The sequence below is a fragment of the Saccopteryx leptura genome, chromosome 12 (assembly GCF_036850995.1).
Source record: "Saccopteryx leptura isolate mSacLep1 chromosome 12, mSacLep1_pri_phased_curated, whole genome shotgun sequence".
Lineage (NCBI taxonomy): Eukaryota > Metazoa > Chordata > Mammalia > Chiroptera > Emballonuridae > Saccopteryx > Saccopteryx leptura.
In genome coordinates this window covers 14,659,393-14,675,490 of record NC_089514.1, presented here as the reverse complement: position 1 = coordinate 14,675,490, position 16,098 = coordinate 14,659,393, and the positions used below count along the sequence as shown (strand labels likewise).

At 43.5% G+C, this 16,098-nt stretch overlaps 1 protein-coding gene across 2 annotated transcripts in view; it reads left to right on the top strand.

Annotated features, from left to right (window-relative positions):
• Nucleotides 1-16,098, top strand: part of NFE2L3 (NFE2 like bZIP transcription factor 3) — a 39,147-nt gene extending 23,049 nt beyond the window's left edge. The window contains exons 2-5 of one of the 2 annotated variants that reach the window (XM_066354105.1): nt 4,141-4,308; nt 8,669-8,752; nt 9,364-9,447; nt 14,338-16,098. In XM_066354105.1, coding sequence (XP_066210202.1) covers nt 4,141-4,308; nt 8,669-8,752; nt 9,364-9,447; nt 14,338-15,579 — 1,578 coding nt within the window. In that variant the 3' untranslated portion in view covers nt 15,580-16,098. The remainder of the gene's footprint in view (nt 1-4,140; nt 4,309-8,668; nt 8,753-9,363; nt 9,448-14,337) is intronic. The other variant, XM_066354106.1, reaches the window with a different exon arrangement.

Sequence of the window (16,098 nt, the reverse complement as noted above, 5' to 3'; positions counted from 1 at the left end):
TCTGAAAATTGAATAAAGTCTTTAAAAACAAACAAACAAACAAAAATAGCAGTTGATACAACTATTCACTTTGGTAGGAAAAGTATAGTTTAACAGAAATTTTAATGGAAGAATAATTATGGAGGAACCTTTTGCTGTTGGCCTTGGCCAAAGTGATTTTGCTATGTAGGAATTTTTAGGATAACTTTTTTATTTAAATTTGTAAGAATAGTATATGTCCTTGACTCAGATTTACCTATTGTTAACATTTTGCCCCATTTGACTCCTCTGTTTTCCTAGTGATACTTATCTCTGTATATAATTCCTTTTGTCCTGAAACATTTAAGAATGAATGAAAGCCATTGTGTTCCTTGGTACCCAAATACTTCAGTGGGTATTTCCGAAGAATAATGATTTTCTCTATAACCAATTATCAAAATCGAGAAATTTACCGTGAATCTAAGAATCTCCTGTCCACACTCAGTTTTCTCTATTGCCCCAGTGATGCCCTCTGTACAATGACTTTTTCTCCTGGCTCGGCATCTGACCCAAGACCACCTATTGAAGTTAGTTATCAATTCTCTTAGTTGCCTTTAATCCAGAAAAAATTTTCTCAATCTTGTGATTTCTTGACCTTTACATTTTGTAAGAGTATTGATCTGTTGTTTTGTAAAATGAACCCAATTTTTATTTCTCTGATGTGTACTCGTGACTACAATGAGATTATAAATTTTGGGCAGGAATACTACAGAAACCGTAATGGGTCCTTATCCATATCATAGCAGGAGGCACATGATGTTGGTTTATCTTCATATTGTGGTGATAGATTTGAGCGCTTGGTTTAAATGGTGTTTGCCAGGTTTCTCTTGTAGGATTATTATTTTTCTCTTTGTAATTAAAAAATAATCTGTGGAAGATGCTTTGAGACTAAATATCTTGCTTCTCATCACATGTTTACTCCCTAGTTTTAGCATTTATTGATGATTTTTTTAATTCCATCATTCTTCTATATTTATAACTTGCATTCTACTATAAGAAGAGATTTCCTTTTTTCATTTGCTTGTTGATATTCAAATGGAGTCACTGATTCTTTTAACACATTTAATGAGGTATGATCCATTATTATATGATAGGCTTTTTAATTTAATTGAATCTTGCAGTACGAATTGTGGTCATACAGAATTTCTCTGCCTTCAGTTCTTACATATTTTTGTTGCCAAACTCTCATACACTCTAAAAAAATATTTCCCACAAAATAGTCTTCCAGACTAAAGTTAACTTGATCTGTTTCCTTATGGGCTTGATCGAGTTCTTAGTTTCCTGTTGATGTTTGCTATAACACTATAGATAACATAGTCTCATGCAAGTTCATGTGTGCTGAGTTAACTCACATATTACAAGTTGACTAAGAGTACCTGGCCTCCTGGTTTTAAAATAGACCATATGATTTGGGAATTAGAAGCCCCTATGCCCACCAACAGCATATTTGTGAACAAAGTCAAGTGCCTTGGGGATCCAGAAGTTTGAATTTATCTCAGGTTTAACCAAAACCAAAAAAATCTTTGCCATAGTAAATAGTCAAAGAGCAAAGACCTTTTCCTTCCTTCCCCAAATTTAGATAGGAGTCAGCATTGTAATTGCAGGAAAGTGCAAGACTGTGACATCTCACCCACCGGAAGTCTGATCCCTACCAAAATCTTAAGATGTTGTATGTAGGAGTTTATCTGTTCAACAAGTACCTGTTAAGGGGTGAGATAGAGATAGAGCTGGTAAATGCTGTGTGTGTGTGTGGGGGGGATTTTAAAAGAAAAGTGCGATGGTAATATTTGAATAGGGAGCTAAAGGAAGCCACAGAGTGAAGGGGTGGGGGAGGGGAGAGAGAAGCGAGCAGAATGGAGGTGGGAGTGTGCTCAGAGGGAGATCAGAGAAGCGAGCAGAGTGGAGGTGGGAGAGTGCTTGGTGTGCCCGAGGCTGAGCCTGGGCCGTGGCCATATTGAGCGATAGTAAAGATGAAGGATCAACAAAGCAGTAGTTGGTGAGTGAGGTGGGGGAACGAAGAGAGAAGGTACTTGGAGGCCAGGTGAACTGCCTGTTTCCAGGAGGAGAGAGTACTAAGGGAATGTTGCTGATGGGCCATGGAAGGTGAGGGAGAACTGGCCACCCCTGGGGGGGACCCTGATGAGCTGTTTCAGTGGAGCCATGGTGGGGACAGCATTCTCATTGGAATGGATTCCAGAGAGGATGCACTGACTTAGATGACTGGAGGATTTTGCAGAAAATGGAATGGGATCTAAAGAGAAATGTAGCCTGACCAGGCGGTGGCGCAGTGGATAGAGCATCAGACTGGGATGCAGAGGACCCAGGTTCGAGACCCCGAGGTCGCCAGCTTGAGTGCGGGCTCATCTGGTTTGAGCAAAGCTCACCAGCTTGGACCCAAGGTCGCTGGTTCGAGCAAAGGGTTACTTGCTCTGCTGAAGGCCCACGGTCAAGGCACATATGAGAAAGCAACCAATGAACTATGGTGTCGCAACAACAACAAAAACCTGATGATTGATGCTTCTCATCTCTCTCTGTTCCCATCTGTCTATCCCTCTCTCTGACCTCTGACACACACTCTCTCTCTGTTCCTGTAAAAAAAAAAAATCTAAAGAGAAATGTAGGCCAAAGGAGGGGATTTTAAAGATGGGTGGTGGTGTTGTATATTAGTACAGTGCTGGTGTTGTGTGTTAATAGGCCGATGAGCCGGGAAACAATTATTGGGGCAGAAAGGAGGGTAAAGGAGCAGGAACGAAGTGATCAGGTGCACACAAAGACAGATTGATGGAGTTGGGACCCATACTGACAGAGTCAAGAGGGAGGCTGAGTATCCGACCTAAGACGAGGTGAACAGAGAAGCAAGGAAACAAGTGGCCCCAGCACATCAGCTTCCTCCCTGCTTGGACTCCGCTTGCTTCTGGCTGGCATCTGTGGATTTTCATTTCTTTGACCTTCACATGTTTGTTTATAAGAACAACATCTCTGGTTTAGAGGGGGTATTGCTGTCCTTTGAGTTAGTCCAGTGTGCTTTGTTGTTGGAAGGGAGAAATTAAAAATAGATCCTTTGAAAGACTTTGAGAAGTCTTGGTTAAACTACGGAGGTGAGGGGCAAGGATTGTACAGTGAGATTTTAATGTAATTGAAAGTATCAGTATATACAGTTTATGCTAAATGGTAACTATTTAAATGTTTAGATATGTGAATTTTCTAGCCTTTTAATTATTTAAGTCTCCTCAATTAAAGTAAATTAAAAGGTGGAAGGAGTCATTGGGGTAAATAAGCATAGTTGAAAATATCTATGGAGATGTTAGTTTAAACTTGATTGTTAACTTTATTTTCTTGGAGTAAAAATATAATTATCGGCTTTGGCCGGATCGCTCAGTGGCTACAGTGTCATCCCTGCTAGCAGAAGCTGCGGGCTCAACCTCTGGTCAGGACACATTTGAGATGCAACCAATGAGCACACAATTAAATGGGACAACTAAGTAGAACAATGAGTTGATGCTTCTCTCTCTCTCCTTCTCTCCCTTCCTCTCTCTCTCTCCCAAATCATTGGAGAAATTGAATAAATTTATATATATGTGTGTGTGTGTGTGTGTGTGTGTGTATTATATATATATATTTTTACCTTTTGCCTGTGTATAAAAGAAATACATGTTTGTTGCAAAATATTGAAATAGTACCGAAATGCATAAAGTGAAGTCAACGCATTTTAAGCGCCCTGCCCCAGCTGATCCGACCTTTCAAACAGAACCACAGTTAATACTTCTGGATTTGTCTGTGTATTTCATCAGTGTTTGCTTCCAAATTAGCTGTTTGATCTATTTTCAACTGCAAGCAACATTGCTTTCTAAATCTAATCAAATTTGCAAGTTCAAGGGCTTTATAATTCCTGTTATCTAAGTTATACAGATTAGAACAATCTGTCTCACAGTGAGTTCTTAAGGACAAGACTCCAGACTGAGCTTCGTTTCAGCTAAACATTTCTTTGAGAATGAAACGTCAGTCTCGGCTCTGAGTTGTGTGTTTTCATGATCATTGAGCAGTAAGTACAATGCAGTTTTAAAGATTGTTTGACTTATTGGATGGATTTCTACTTAGCACATTTTTTGGGTACTTTTATAGGAGAATGAGGTATTAAGAGCTATTGGTCACAGTTCCCAGCAGGAAGAAAATGAGCAAAGACTGTTAGCCCAGAAGGAAAAGTCACTACAGCAGAAGAATGAAGATGAAAATAAAATAGCAGATAAGCCTGAGTGGGAGGCGGAGAAGACCACTGATTCTAGAAGTGAGGTAAGCGTGTCAGAGTATCCCAGCCTCAACATTTTGGTTGTAGGCTAGTTTTGTAAGACTTTTTCAACTTGTACTGAGGATGAATTTTGTATATAAGTATGACCAACTATAAGCAGATGTGATATATGAAGAATAGATGTTTTGTGGGAGTGTTTATTTGATTTATAATGGCATCCACTCATAGAATTAGTTATCTCTGGATAAACTCAAGCTGTGTGTGTGTGCACACACCTACACACCTCTGGAAGCTTACTAGCAGATTTTGTTGTGTTTGCCGTGGCAAGAGATAAAGAGAGGACCGGCATCCCGTCCCCAGGAGTCCTCTCCCTGCCACCTGCAGGTAAGTCACCTTCAGTGCCAGATGGGACTTGTGCTCAAACCCTCATTCAGTCTCCCACTGGGCCGTGCTCCACGGGCATCCAGCAGCCCATCTGGTACCCTGGCCCAGACTACAACCAGGCCCGGCGGGGGGACAGCCTGCTTGCCTCCTCTGATTCCAAGCACACTCTTCGGCAGTGGGAAGAGTTGTGGAGAGATGACTCCAGGAGGCAGGCTGAGGGGATGGATTCTTCCTGCAGCCTGGGTTTTACCCTTCTCTTAGCTGGGCCATACTCAGCCCTCTGAGGTCCTAGCCCTCAAGTCTGGCAAACAAACAAACAAACAAACAAAAGATGGGCGTGGAGCTTCCACAGACTTGAAACCACTTACCAGTCCCCCTGGAATGCGCACCTTTGAGGGTCCTGCCCTGATGGTCTTCTCAGCCATGATTTCCCCAGTGGAGTTGGGGCTGTGCCGTGCACATCCTTGGAGGATGGAAGGGTACCATGCCTTGGTCCTTTCCAAACAGCCCATCACTGTCTCCTTGACCACGAGACATTAACATACTACATCAGGCCCTGGCCAGTTAGCTCAGTGGTAGAGCATCGGCCCGGCATGTGGAAGTTCTTGGTTCAATTCCCGGCCAGGGCACACAGGAGAAGTGCCCATCTGCTTCTCCACCCCTCCCCCTCTCCTTCTTGTCTCTCTCTCCTCTTCCCCTCCCACAGCCAAGGCTCCATGGGAGCAAAGTTGGTCCGGGTGCTGAGGATGGCTCCATGGCCTCTGCCTCAGGCACTAGAATGGCTCTAGTAGCAACAGAGCAACGCCCCAGATGGGCAGAGCATCGCCCCCTGATGGGCATGCCAAGTGGATCCCGGTTGGGCGCAGGTGGGAGTCTGTCTGACTGCCTCCCCACTTCTAACTTCAGAAAAATACAAAAAAGAAAGAAGGAAAGAAAGTACTACATCATTGACAGAGTGACATCAGAAAAGAACTTGGCTCTCTTTGCCCACCCACTGTTCCCACCCCTGCAGGCTGTTCTGTCCTGTTCTAGGAGAGCCAGTTCTTCCTGACACCTGGAGTGAAATCCAGGGCAGTCCCGGGACTTCCAGATAACCAAATAAAAATCTCACTGGTCATCGCACTGCAGCAATTGGTCAACAACATAATCCATAATTCATTGCTTTTGAGTGTAATTCTCAAAAGCATCTGCCACAGCCTCAAAGCCTAGCCAAGGTGGAAATATATATGTGTATTGTTACCCAAAATTTTTATTTCATGCTAAGATTAGTAAGAGTCTGACTTAAGGAAAACTGACCACTTCCTGGCAATCTGAATCAAATTTAGGTAGGTATGGAATATGTCTTTTGGATTATTAATTATAGGAATAGCTGGTTTGTTCCACTTTTTGTGCAAGATCTGTACCCAGGTGAGCAGAAAAAATTAAACAATTAGACTAAATTCTGTGAAAACAAATGTCTCAAAAATTGTTCTGTATAATCTCTTAAGTGTGGTAGACAGAACTCTGTTGGTTAGTGACTTCAGACAGAATGATGTCTCAGAAAGAAGGTACTTGTCGAGATTCTGAAGAGAAGTGAATGAGGTTAACAGATGAGGGCAGGTTTAAGGGAAACAGGAACACGGGGGCTCCCAGGGACTGGCAACAACACGAAGCCATTACCACCGTCAGGACCGTCGGGGACCGGGGGAGAAATTGAGCTCACTGCGAGCTGGAACTGATGAGCCGAGGCTGTTGTCTGTGAGGCATTCAATTACTCCTCCCTTCTCTTGGCCTTTGTCTCCTGTGCAGCTAATCAGAGGGCTGGATCGGTAGGGGCTAGCCCCTCAACCCACCGTCTCGGGCAGTGAGGAAGAAGGAACAGGCAAAAGATTTAATGGAACGCATTTCTGACTAGCCTGAAGGGAGCGGTCTGTCCTTAGTTCATTTTAAGCAGCAGGTTCCTCCTACCCTACTTCACATTCTGAATAGTAAGGCTTTCTTTTATGCAAATAATGTTACTAACCCAGCATTACGGGGTCCAGATCTGTGCTATTATCTATTCTCACACACTTGTGGCCATCAGCAAATTTTGGTCAGCGATTGGCCCGAAATAAGCAAGTCTGGGGTCGTTAATGGAAGTGCTGGAACGCTTCTGAGATTTCTTCAGAAATGATAAATCCTTTCAAACAACAATTCAGTTAGCAGAGAAGTCCACTCTCCACTAAGAAGGCATTGAAAGATCTTGAAAACATGGCTTCCTACCCAAGGTGTTTGGTGGAAAAGGAAACCAGGTATTTGTGCACACATACACCTTAGTCCAGCTGGTCTGAATCTTCAAGAAAGGAAACCCTAGGGTAAAAAGTTAGCAGTGGGAGTGGCGCACTGCGCACATCAGGCATGTAAACACTGACCTGTAACGACAATATCCATGACATGCCAACGTCAGTGATCTGGATAGAATATAATGCGGAATATTTTTAGTGGAACTCAAAAACAAGAAAGGAAAAGTCTACAGATAAAAGGAACAAAGAAGGGACTCAAATCCACAATTTAAAATAATCAGGTGGCAAACTGAAGAACCTCAAGGAAGAACTGGATCCAGATGTCATGACAGACTGGGGTTGAATGGATGGGACATGAGGTCTCAAGCCCCTGCCCAGAGCCACCCGAGTTTCCTGATCAAAGGCTCTTCAGTTCAGTAAATCGGGGACTAGGATAATTCTAGCTACCAGATAGGAGAAAGCAAAAAAGCTATCTACCCTTTAGAACACTGAACCCCAAATGGGCCCCAAAGCCAGGCACAGAGTCTGATCCACACTACCATTAGCATCAGGGATCCTGAGCCAAAAATGCAAAGTTTAGAAATGGAGGTAAAAATTGTTCCTGGCAGAGAAAAACACAAAACTGCCCTACAGTTAGTTGGTAACCCTTGATATGTGGGATTCATACAGAAATGGTTCTCAACAAGGATGAGTTCTCTAATAGTCCCAGAAGAGATCAGAAAGCATGAAGGAGAAGCAGTTTTCGAAGTTTACAGCAAAACATTTCTGAAATTAAAATGATCTTGTCACTCAGATTAAAGGAATACAGAATTACAAGCAGACTAAATCCAAAGTGCCAAACATATCCAAGCGAAATTGCTGGACAACACAGAATAAGGAAGAAAATCTTTAAAGTTACCCGAGGATAAAAAGATTGGTAATAAAAAGGCAGATTGCAAACAAATCAATAGTAATAAATATTCAATACCATAGGACAGTTACTGAGGGAAAATATTAAACCTGATCATTTTAACAAATTAATTCTCACTTAAACATAAAGGCAAAATAATTCCAAGCTACAAAAACTAAGATTCTACAACTAGCCTGATGAGTAGTGGTGCACTGGGTAGAGCATCCACCTGGGACACTGAGAGCCCAGGTTTGAAACCCTGAGGTCGCTGTCGGGTGGAGCCCCCTGGTCAAGGCACATATGAGAAGCAATCAATGAACAACAAAAGTGATGCAACTATGTGTCTGTGCTTCTCCTTTTCTGTCTCTCTGTCTCTCAAAAATAAAAACTTAAGATTTTACAACTTGAGGAACTTCTCTAAAAAGAGCTATCTAAAGAGTTATTTCAGTAAGAAAGGAACTAAACCTTGAAGTCAGGAGATGACTCAGTGGTGAGTCAAGAAGTTGGTGCAACATTTTGGTACATCTAAATACACATTTGACAGTCAAGTTACTTAATTTTGTAGCAAGTGTGGAGGGTTGGCTTGTGGAGGGGCAAAAATAAGGTGGAACTAACAATTCTAGCCAAAAAATATATAAAGATGTTTAGGACAAGCATAGGGGAGGAATTTGGAGTTGAAGGTTCTTATTTAAGAAAAGATATGAGACTATGGAGTACCTAAAAGAGGGATGTAAAAAAGTCCAAGATAGGGATGAAAATCCAGCATGGAGGCAAGACCTGGTTGTCCTTTCAAGATAAAACCTGCAGCCCCAGGCATCCAGTTCAGTCTTTTCACTGAGTGGATGATGGGCCTTTTCTCTTTCTCTACAGAGACATCCAGACGGGACTGACGCATCTTTCTCTCTGGAGGACTTGCTTCAGTTGCTCTCATCACAGCCTGAACATTCACTGGAGGTAATTGGAACCGTGGCTTTATTCTTGCAGCAGAATATCTGCACTGACTTCTCTGTGACTTTTATACCTGGATGACATAATTTAAATATTTATATAATAATTAATATCTGACACAGTATTTAAGCACATGGACTTAGGATTACTTTTTCTAGAGGCACTTCAACTTTGAGGAATTGGCCAAATATGCAACACTCTTCCTCAAAGGTAATAACCACAAAGGTCTCATCAAATTTATAGAATGCATATTGAGTCAAAATTGCAGTAAACATTTGAACAAATTAAAGCATAGCTTTATTTTTTCTGATAGCATTTCTATCTTCAATATATTTTCTTGGTCTGATGCACTTTAGGAGAAGAGACCGCCTTCCCCGCACCCAACCAACACTGCTTCCCTGTAGCCGTCAATCACCCATGGTCTTCCACAGTGTGGATGCAGCGGGCCGCCAGCTAGGAGGAGAGTTGCATCTTATAAAGTAGAGAAATACAGCAAGATTCTAACGTTAGAATGATCTACTAACATGAATTTCAATAGCGCAGTCATTAACTGTGTGGTCCTTTTACAAACAGTCTTTTAATTGAATGGGTGATGGACCTTTTCTGTTTCTCTTCAGAGACATCCAGACGGGACTGACGCATCTTTCTCTCTGGAGGACTTGCTTCAGTTGCTCTCATCACAGCCTGAAAATTCAGTGGAGGTAATTGGAACCGGGGCTTCATCCTCGCAGGAGAAGATCTGCACTGACTTCTCAGTGAATAAATGTGAACTTTATGCCTGGATGACTTGGTTTAAATGTTTTATGTCATAATATCTAATACATTATTGTTTAAGCACACAGATTTAGGATTACTTTTTTTTTTTTTTGTATTTTTCTGAATCTGGAAATGGGGAGAGACAGTCAGATAGACTCCCGCATGTGCCCGTCCACCCGGCACGCCCACCAGGGGCGACGCTCTGCCCACCAGGGGGCGATGCTCTGCCCCTCCGGGGCATCGCTCTGCCGCGACCAGAGCCACTGTAGCGCCTGGGGCAGAGGCCAAGGAGCCATCCCCAGCGCCCCGGCCATCTTTGCTCCAATGGAGCCTTGGCTGCGGGAGGGGAAGAGAGAGACAGAGAGGAAGGAGGGGGTGGGGGTGGAGAAGCAAATGGGCGCTTCTCCTATATGCCCTGGCCGGGAATCGAACCCGGGTCCCCCGCACGCCAGGCCGACGCTCTACCGCTGAGCCAACCGGCCAGGGCCACTTTTTTTTTTTTTTAAGCACACTGTACTTTTTATAGAAACACTTCAACTTTGGAGAATTATACAACACATTGAATCAAAATGGCAGTAGACATTTGACAAACTAGCATAGCTTTAATTTTCTGATAGCATTTCCATTTTCATTATACTTTATTGGTCTGATTTACTCGGGTTTTTTTTATTGTTTTTTAGCAAGAGAGAGAGAGGCATTGAGACCGAGAGGGACAGATGGGGACAGACAGACAAGAAGGGAGAGAGATGAGAGCACCAATTCTTCGTTGCGGCACCTTAGTTGTTCATTGATTGCATTCTCATATGTGCCTTGACTGAGGGGCTACAGCTGAGTGAGTGACCCCTTGTCAAGCCAGTGACCTTGGACTCAAGCCAGTGACCTTGGGCTCAAGCCAGTGACCTTGGGCTTCAAGCCAGCGACCGTGGGGTCATGGCTATGATCCTACACTCAAGCCAGCGACCTGTGCTCAAGCTAGTGAGCTTGCACTCTAGCCGTATGAGTCCACACACTCGAGCTGGCGACCTCAGGGTTTCGAACCTAGGTCTCTGCATCCCAGGCTGATGCTCTTCACTGCGCCACTGCCTGGTCAGGCTACTTTTTTTTTCTTTTTTAATTTTAAATCACTTTAAGTCATGTGCCTGATTCCGTACATAGTTATTAAAATATTGACTATTTCCCTATGCTGTACCTTACATGCATCCTCATGACTGTCTAACAATTTGTGCTTCTTAATCCCTCCACCTTTTCACCTATCCCAAACCCCCTACCATGGCAGCCACCAAAATTTTTTTTATAAGTCTGTTTCTATGGATAGATATGCACTTACTGCCATTTAATATCTAGTTCACATTTTTTTTTGTATTTTTTCCAAAGTTAGAAGCAGGGAGGCAGTCAGATAGACTCCGGCATGTGCCCAACCGGGATCCACCCAGCATACCCACCAGGGGCTGGTCCTCTATCCATCTGGGGCATTGCTTCATTGTGACCAGAGCCATTCTAGTGCCTGAGGTGGAGGCCATGGAGCCATCCTCAGCACCTGGGTCAACTTTGCTCCAATGGAGCCTTGGCTGTGGGAGGGAAAGAGAGAGATAGAGAGAAAGGAGAGAGGTAAGGGTGGAGAAGCAGATGGGTACTTCTCCTGTGTGCCCTGGCCAGGAATTGAACCCAGGATTTCCACATGAGGGCTGACACTCTACTGCTGAGCTAACCTGCCAAGGCCTGTAGTTCTTATTTTTTATCTACTATTTCTTCCTCTTAGAGAAAACCCTTGAACATTTCGTGTAATGCTGGTTTGGTGGTGATGAACTTTAGTTTTTTCTTGTCTGGGAAGTTCTTTATGTGTCCTTTGATTCTAAGTGATAGCTTTCCTGGGTAGAGTAATCTTGGTTGTAGGTCCTTCCTTTTCATCGGTTTGACTAGATGTTGCCACTCCCTTCTGACCTGAAGAGTTTCTGTTGAGAAATCAGCTAACAGTCTTATGGGAGCTCCCTTGTAGGTACTAACTCTCTTTCTCCTGCTCCTTTAAAATTCTCAGTTTTTTGCATTTTAATTATGTGTATTGGTGTGGGCATCTTTGGCTTCATCAGGTTTATGACTTCCTAGACTTGTGTGTCTAATTCCTTCACTGGGTTAGGGAAGTTTTCTGTCATTATTTTTTCAAATGTTTTCAATTTCTTGCTCTCTCTCTTCTCCTTCTCACACCCCCACGATGTGAATGTTGGTACACCTGAAGTTGTCCCAAGACTCCTTATACTGTCTTCAATTTTCTTGGATTAATTTTTCTTTTTTGCTGTTCTGATTGGGTGTTTCTTGCTTCCTTATATTCCAAATAGCTGCTTTGATTCTCAGCTTGATGTACTCTACTATTGACTCCTTGTAAGTTATTCATTTCAGTTAGTGTATCCTTCATTTCTGACTGGTTCTTTTTAACGGTTTCTGTGTTCTTTTTTATACTTCCTTTTTTTTTTTTTTTTTTTTTTGCTGGAGTTTTCACTAAATTCCTTGAGCATCCTTATAACCATTGTTTTCAATTCTGTATCTAGTAGTTTGCTTGCCTCCATTTTATTCAGTTCTTTCTCTGGAGATTTCTTCTGTTCTGTTCATTTGGGACCTGTCTCTTTGTCTCTGCATTATAGCTGCTTGCCTGTGTTTGTTTCTATGTATTGGGTGGAGCTGCTACATCTCCCAGATTTGGTAGAGTGGCTTTGTGTAGTTGTCCTATAGGACCCAGTGGCGCAGCCTCCCCAGTCACCCCACCTGGACGCGCCAGGTGTACCCATGTGGGCTGTCTGCACTGAGCTGTTTGTCATTGAGACTTGTTTGCTGTTGGCATCCCTGGGAGGGATGGGCCCACTAGGTCGGTCAGCTGTGAGGACTGCTGCGACTGCAGCTGAGGAGCCGCTGTGCTTGTTGACCCTGCGGAGCAGGACTTGCGTCAGTGAGGCTTCGGTGCTCACAGAGTCCTCCCCTTGGTGTGGTGCCCGCGGAGATGGTAGGGTTGTACTCTGTGGTGGTCTGAAGCTGTCCACCAGGTGCACTAACTCTGAGAATTCTTGGGAGGTACAATGTCAGCTGTACCCTGCCTGGGGTCACCTGGAATAAGATACAGAACGATGTGCAGATGGCTGTTATTTGTGCTGGGCTTGATGGTGCCCAGGAGAGGCCAAGCTGTGGACCAAGGCCAGCTGCCGCGAGTGCCTGACGTGGAGCCACTTAACAAAGGGAATGGGGTATGCAGAGGCCAGATGCTGCTTGTTTGAGAGATTTTAGGAAAGTCCAAAGCATAAATCTAGATGGGCCATTTGTATAGAAGAGTCACTGAAGCCTTGGACATATAGCTCAGCTGGTTAGAGCATCATCCTAAAGCGCACAGGTTGCTGGTTCCATCCCCAGGTAGGGCACATACAGGAATGGCTGGATGTTTCTCTCCCCCCACCCTGCCATCTCTCTCCCTCTCCCCACTCCCCTTTTGTTAAAATCAATACATTTTTTTAAAAAGCCACTGAAAGAGGCTTAAGTGGGCCCACAAATTGGATGGGGCAGGTCTCAGGTAATCACCTAGGCTAGGTGAACAGTGTGAGCAAGGCTAATGGATACTCAGATATGGTGCCCACCTGCTGGCTCTGTGTCTGTGGTGGGGGGTTAGGGGGTGTCTCAGAAAAGGAACAGTGGCTTCTGCCAGCCCTTTTTGTCTGGCAGAAAACCGTCCCCCAGCTCTTGCTTTGATGCCCAACAGTTGAGGTCCTTCCTTCCCGTATGTCCTTGGGAACTTCCAGGTTGCTGCCCCAGCGCTGAAGGTCAGAGGGAGTCTGAGTAAATCCACGTGTGGGTCCTTCCAGAGGAGCCGCCTGGGACACAGCTCTCCGTCTCAGCGTAGCCTCCTTCCCGTATGTCCTTGGGAACTTCCAGGTTGCTGCCCCAGCGCTGAAGGTCAGAGGGAGTCTGAGTAAATCCGTGTGTGGGTCCTTCCAGAGGAGCCGCCTGGGACTGCCACAGCTCTCCGTCTCAGCGTAGCCGCCACTGGTTTTTACAACCATAGGTTCTGGGGACTTCTCTTTGTCACTGGAACTCTGAGCTGGGGGGCCTGGCATCACGCCGGAACCCCTTTGTTCCTTACAGGGAACCTCCCCAGCCGAGATCGCCTCCTGATTTTAAACCACCACACGTGGGTGTGGGAGCAGCAGGTTCCACGTCTCCACCCCTTCTATCGGTCCAAATGCGGTTTCTCCTTTAATTCCTCAGCTGTGCTTCCATTTAGCCAGATTTCAGGCTGTTCTGAACGGTGGTTATTCTGTAGCTGTAATTTTGATGTTGTTGTGGGAGGATATGAGTGCCTCCTTTACCTATGCTGACACCTTGACCTGAGGTCTGATTTTCTTAAAAAAAAAAAAATAGACACCCCCTCCTCCTCCCAGCAACACTCCACAGAATGGATTTAGAGTGCCAACAGCTAGGATTAGAGTTGCATCTTATATAGCAGTAAACCACAGTAAGATTATAACAGTAGAATAATAACAAGACTAGCTTTCTACTAACTTAAGTTTTCTAAGTAGCTATGATATTGGAAGAATCCATTTCCCCAAATAGAGCATATTCTGATTTGGGCTCACATCATGTATTGACCTGCTTGTATTAAACTGGGATTTATTTTTTTTAATTATTTATATATTATTATTATTTATCATTATTAACTGGGATTTATTATTATTCCCAAACAACAGCATATCCCTACTTACAGAGGAAGGGACAAAAGTCAGGGAAGAAAATGCTGTATTAGCTAACAACTGCTGTTGAAACTGGATTGTGTATTAAAGTGCTTTTTCCCCCTTTTTCAGGGCATCTCACTGGGAGATATTCCTCTTTCAGAAAGTACCGACGATGGCATGAATTCTTCTGCATATTACAATGTAAATTTCAGCCAGGCGATAAGCCATGATGTGAATCTCCATGAGGCCATGCTGCTGTGTCCTGACAATACATTTAGAAGAGATCTAGTGGAAAGGACTTCACAGCCACAAGAACCATTTCTGCAGTTAAATTCTCATCCCACCAATTCTGGAAGTAATTTGACAGGATATTTTCCCCCTGTTGACCATCAGATAAGGAATCTAACAAGCCAAGACCTATATGACCTTGATATAAGCATATTTGATGAGATCGATTCAATGTCTTTGGCGACAGAAGAGAGTTTGGATCCTATGGAAGTTTCTCACCTTTTTGAAGAACCAGATTCTGATTCTGGAGTGTCCTTAAATTCAACCCACAATAGCACTCCTGTCACCAAGTCTGATTCCTCTATGTGTGAAGGTGCTATAGGTTCCAGTAACGACCTTGAATCTCTTTCCCACCATGCTTTAGAAGGAGCTGTAGGAGGCTACTACCCAGAGCCCAGTAAGATTTGTCACATGGGTCATAGGGGTGATTCTGGTTTTCACGGGGACCTTGCATTTCAACATATATTCCATAATCACACTTACCACGTACAGCCAAGTGTACCAGAGTCCACTTCTGAATCTTTTTCATGGCCTGGGAAGTCACAGAAAATAAGGAGTAGGTACCTGAATGACACAGACAGAAACTTAAGCCGTGATGAACGCCGTGCTAAAGCTCTGCACATCCCTTTTTCTGTAGATGAGATTGTCCACATGCCTGTTGATTCCTTTAACAGCATGCTAAGCAGGTACTACCTGACAGATTTACAGGTGTCACTCATCCGTGATATTAGACGAAGAGGGAAAAATAAAGTTGCCGCTCAGAACTGCCGTAAGCGCAAACTGGATATAATTTTGAATCTAGAAGATGATGTGTGTAATTTGCAAGCGAAGAAGGAAGCCCTCAAGAGCGAGCGAGCCCAGTGTAACAGGGCTATTACCATGATGAAACAGAAACTGCATGGCCTTTATCATGACATTTTTAGTAGGTTAAGAGATGATGAAGGCAGGCCAGTCAATCCAAACCAGTATGCTCTCCAATGCAGCCGTGATGGAAGTGTTTTGATTGTACCCAAGGAACTGGTGACCTCTGGCCACAAAAAGGAAACTCAAAAGGGAAAAAGAAAAAGTGAGAGAAGAAATTAAAAATGGATTGATTCTATTAATATGTATTAAGTAGTAATGTTCAGATAATACATGGATCACAAACCATTGAAACTGCTTCAAGGTTTAGCTCAAGTGTTACATAAGTATCTTTTAAGTACTGCTTGAAGGCCAGTTAAGGCTACATATGGAAGCTTATATGGACAGGGTTAGGACATCAAGCTCACACTTGTGGGAAATCTGGGGAAAGCCCCAGCTATCCATGAAGTCCTCCTGCATTATATGCACAATTCATAAATCTGTACGAAGAGCAGGCTGACATGAAAGCTGGATGACTACCCATGCACCTTGCTGGCCACTTTAATAAGATGGGCAAAGATAGCAAACTGGATGTAACTGCTTTTAAATGTATTTCAGTTTTTGACTTGAGGGGCAAGGTAGGCTTAACATTCTCAGTTTGTTAGCACTGAAGTATAGTGAGCTTTTTGAAAGCTATTTTAATACTTACGAGTACTTAAATTATAACTTTTTCTCTGGAAATAAATTTTATACTTGAATTTA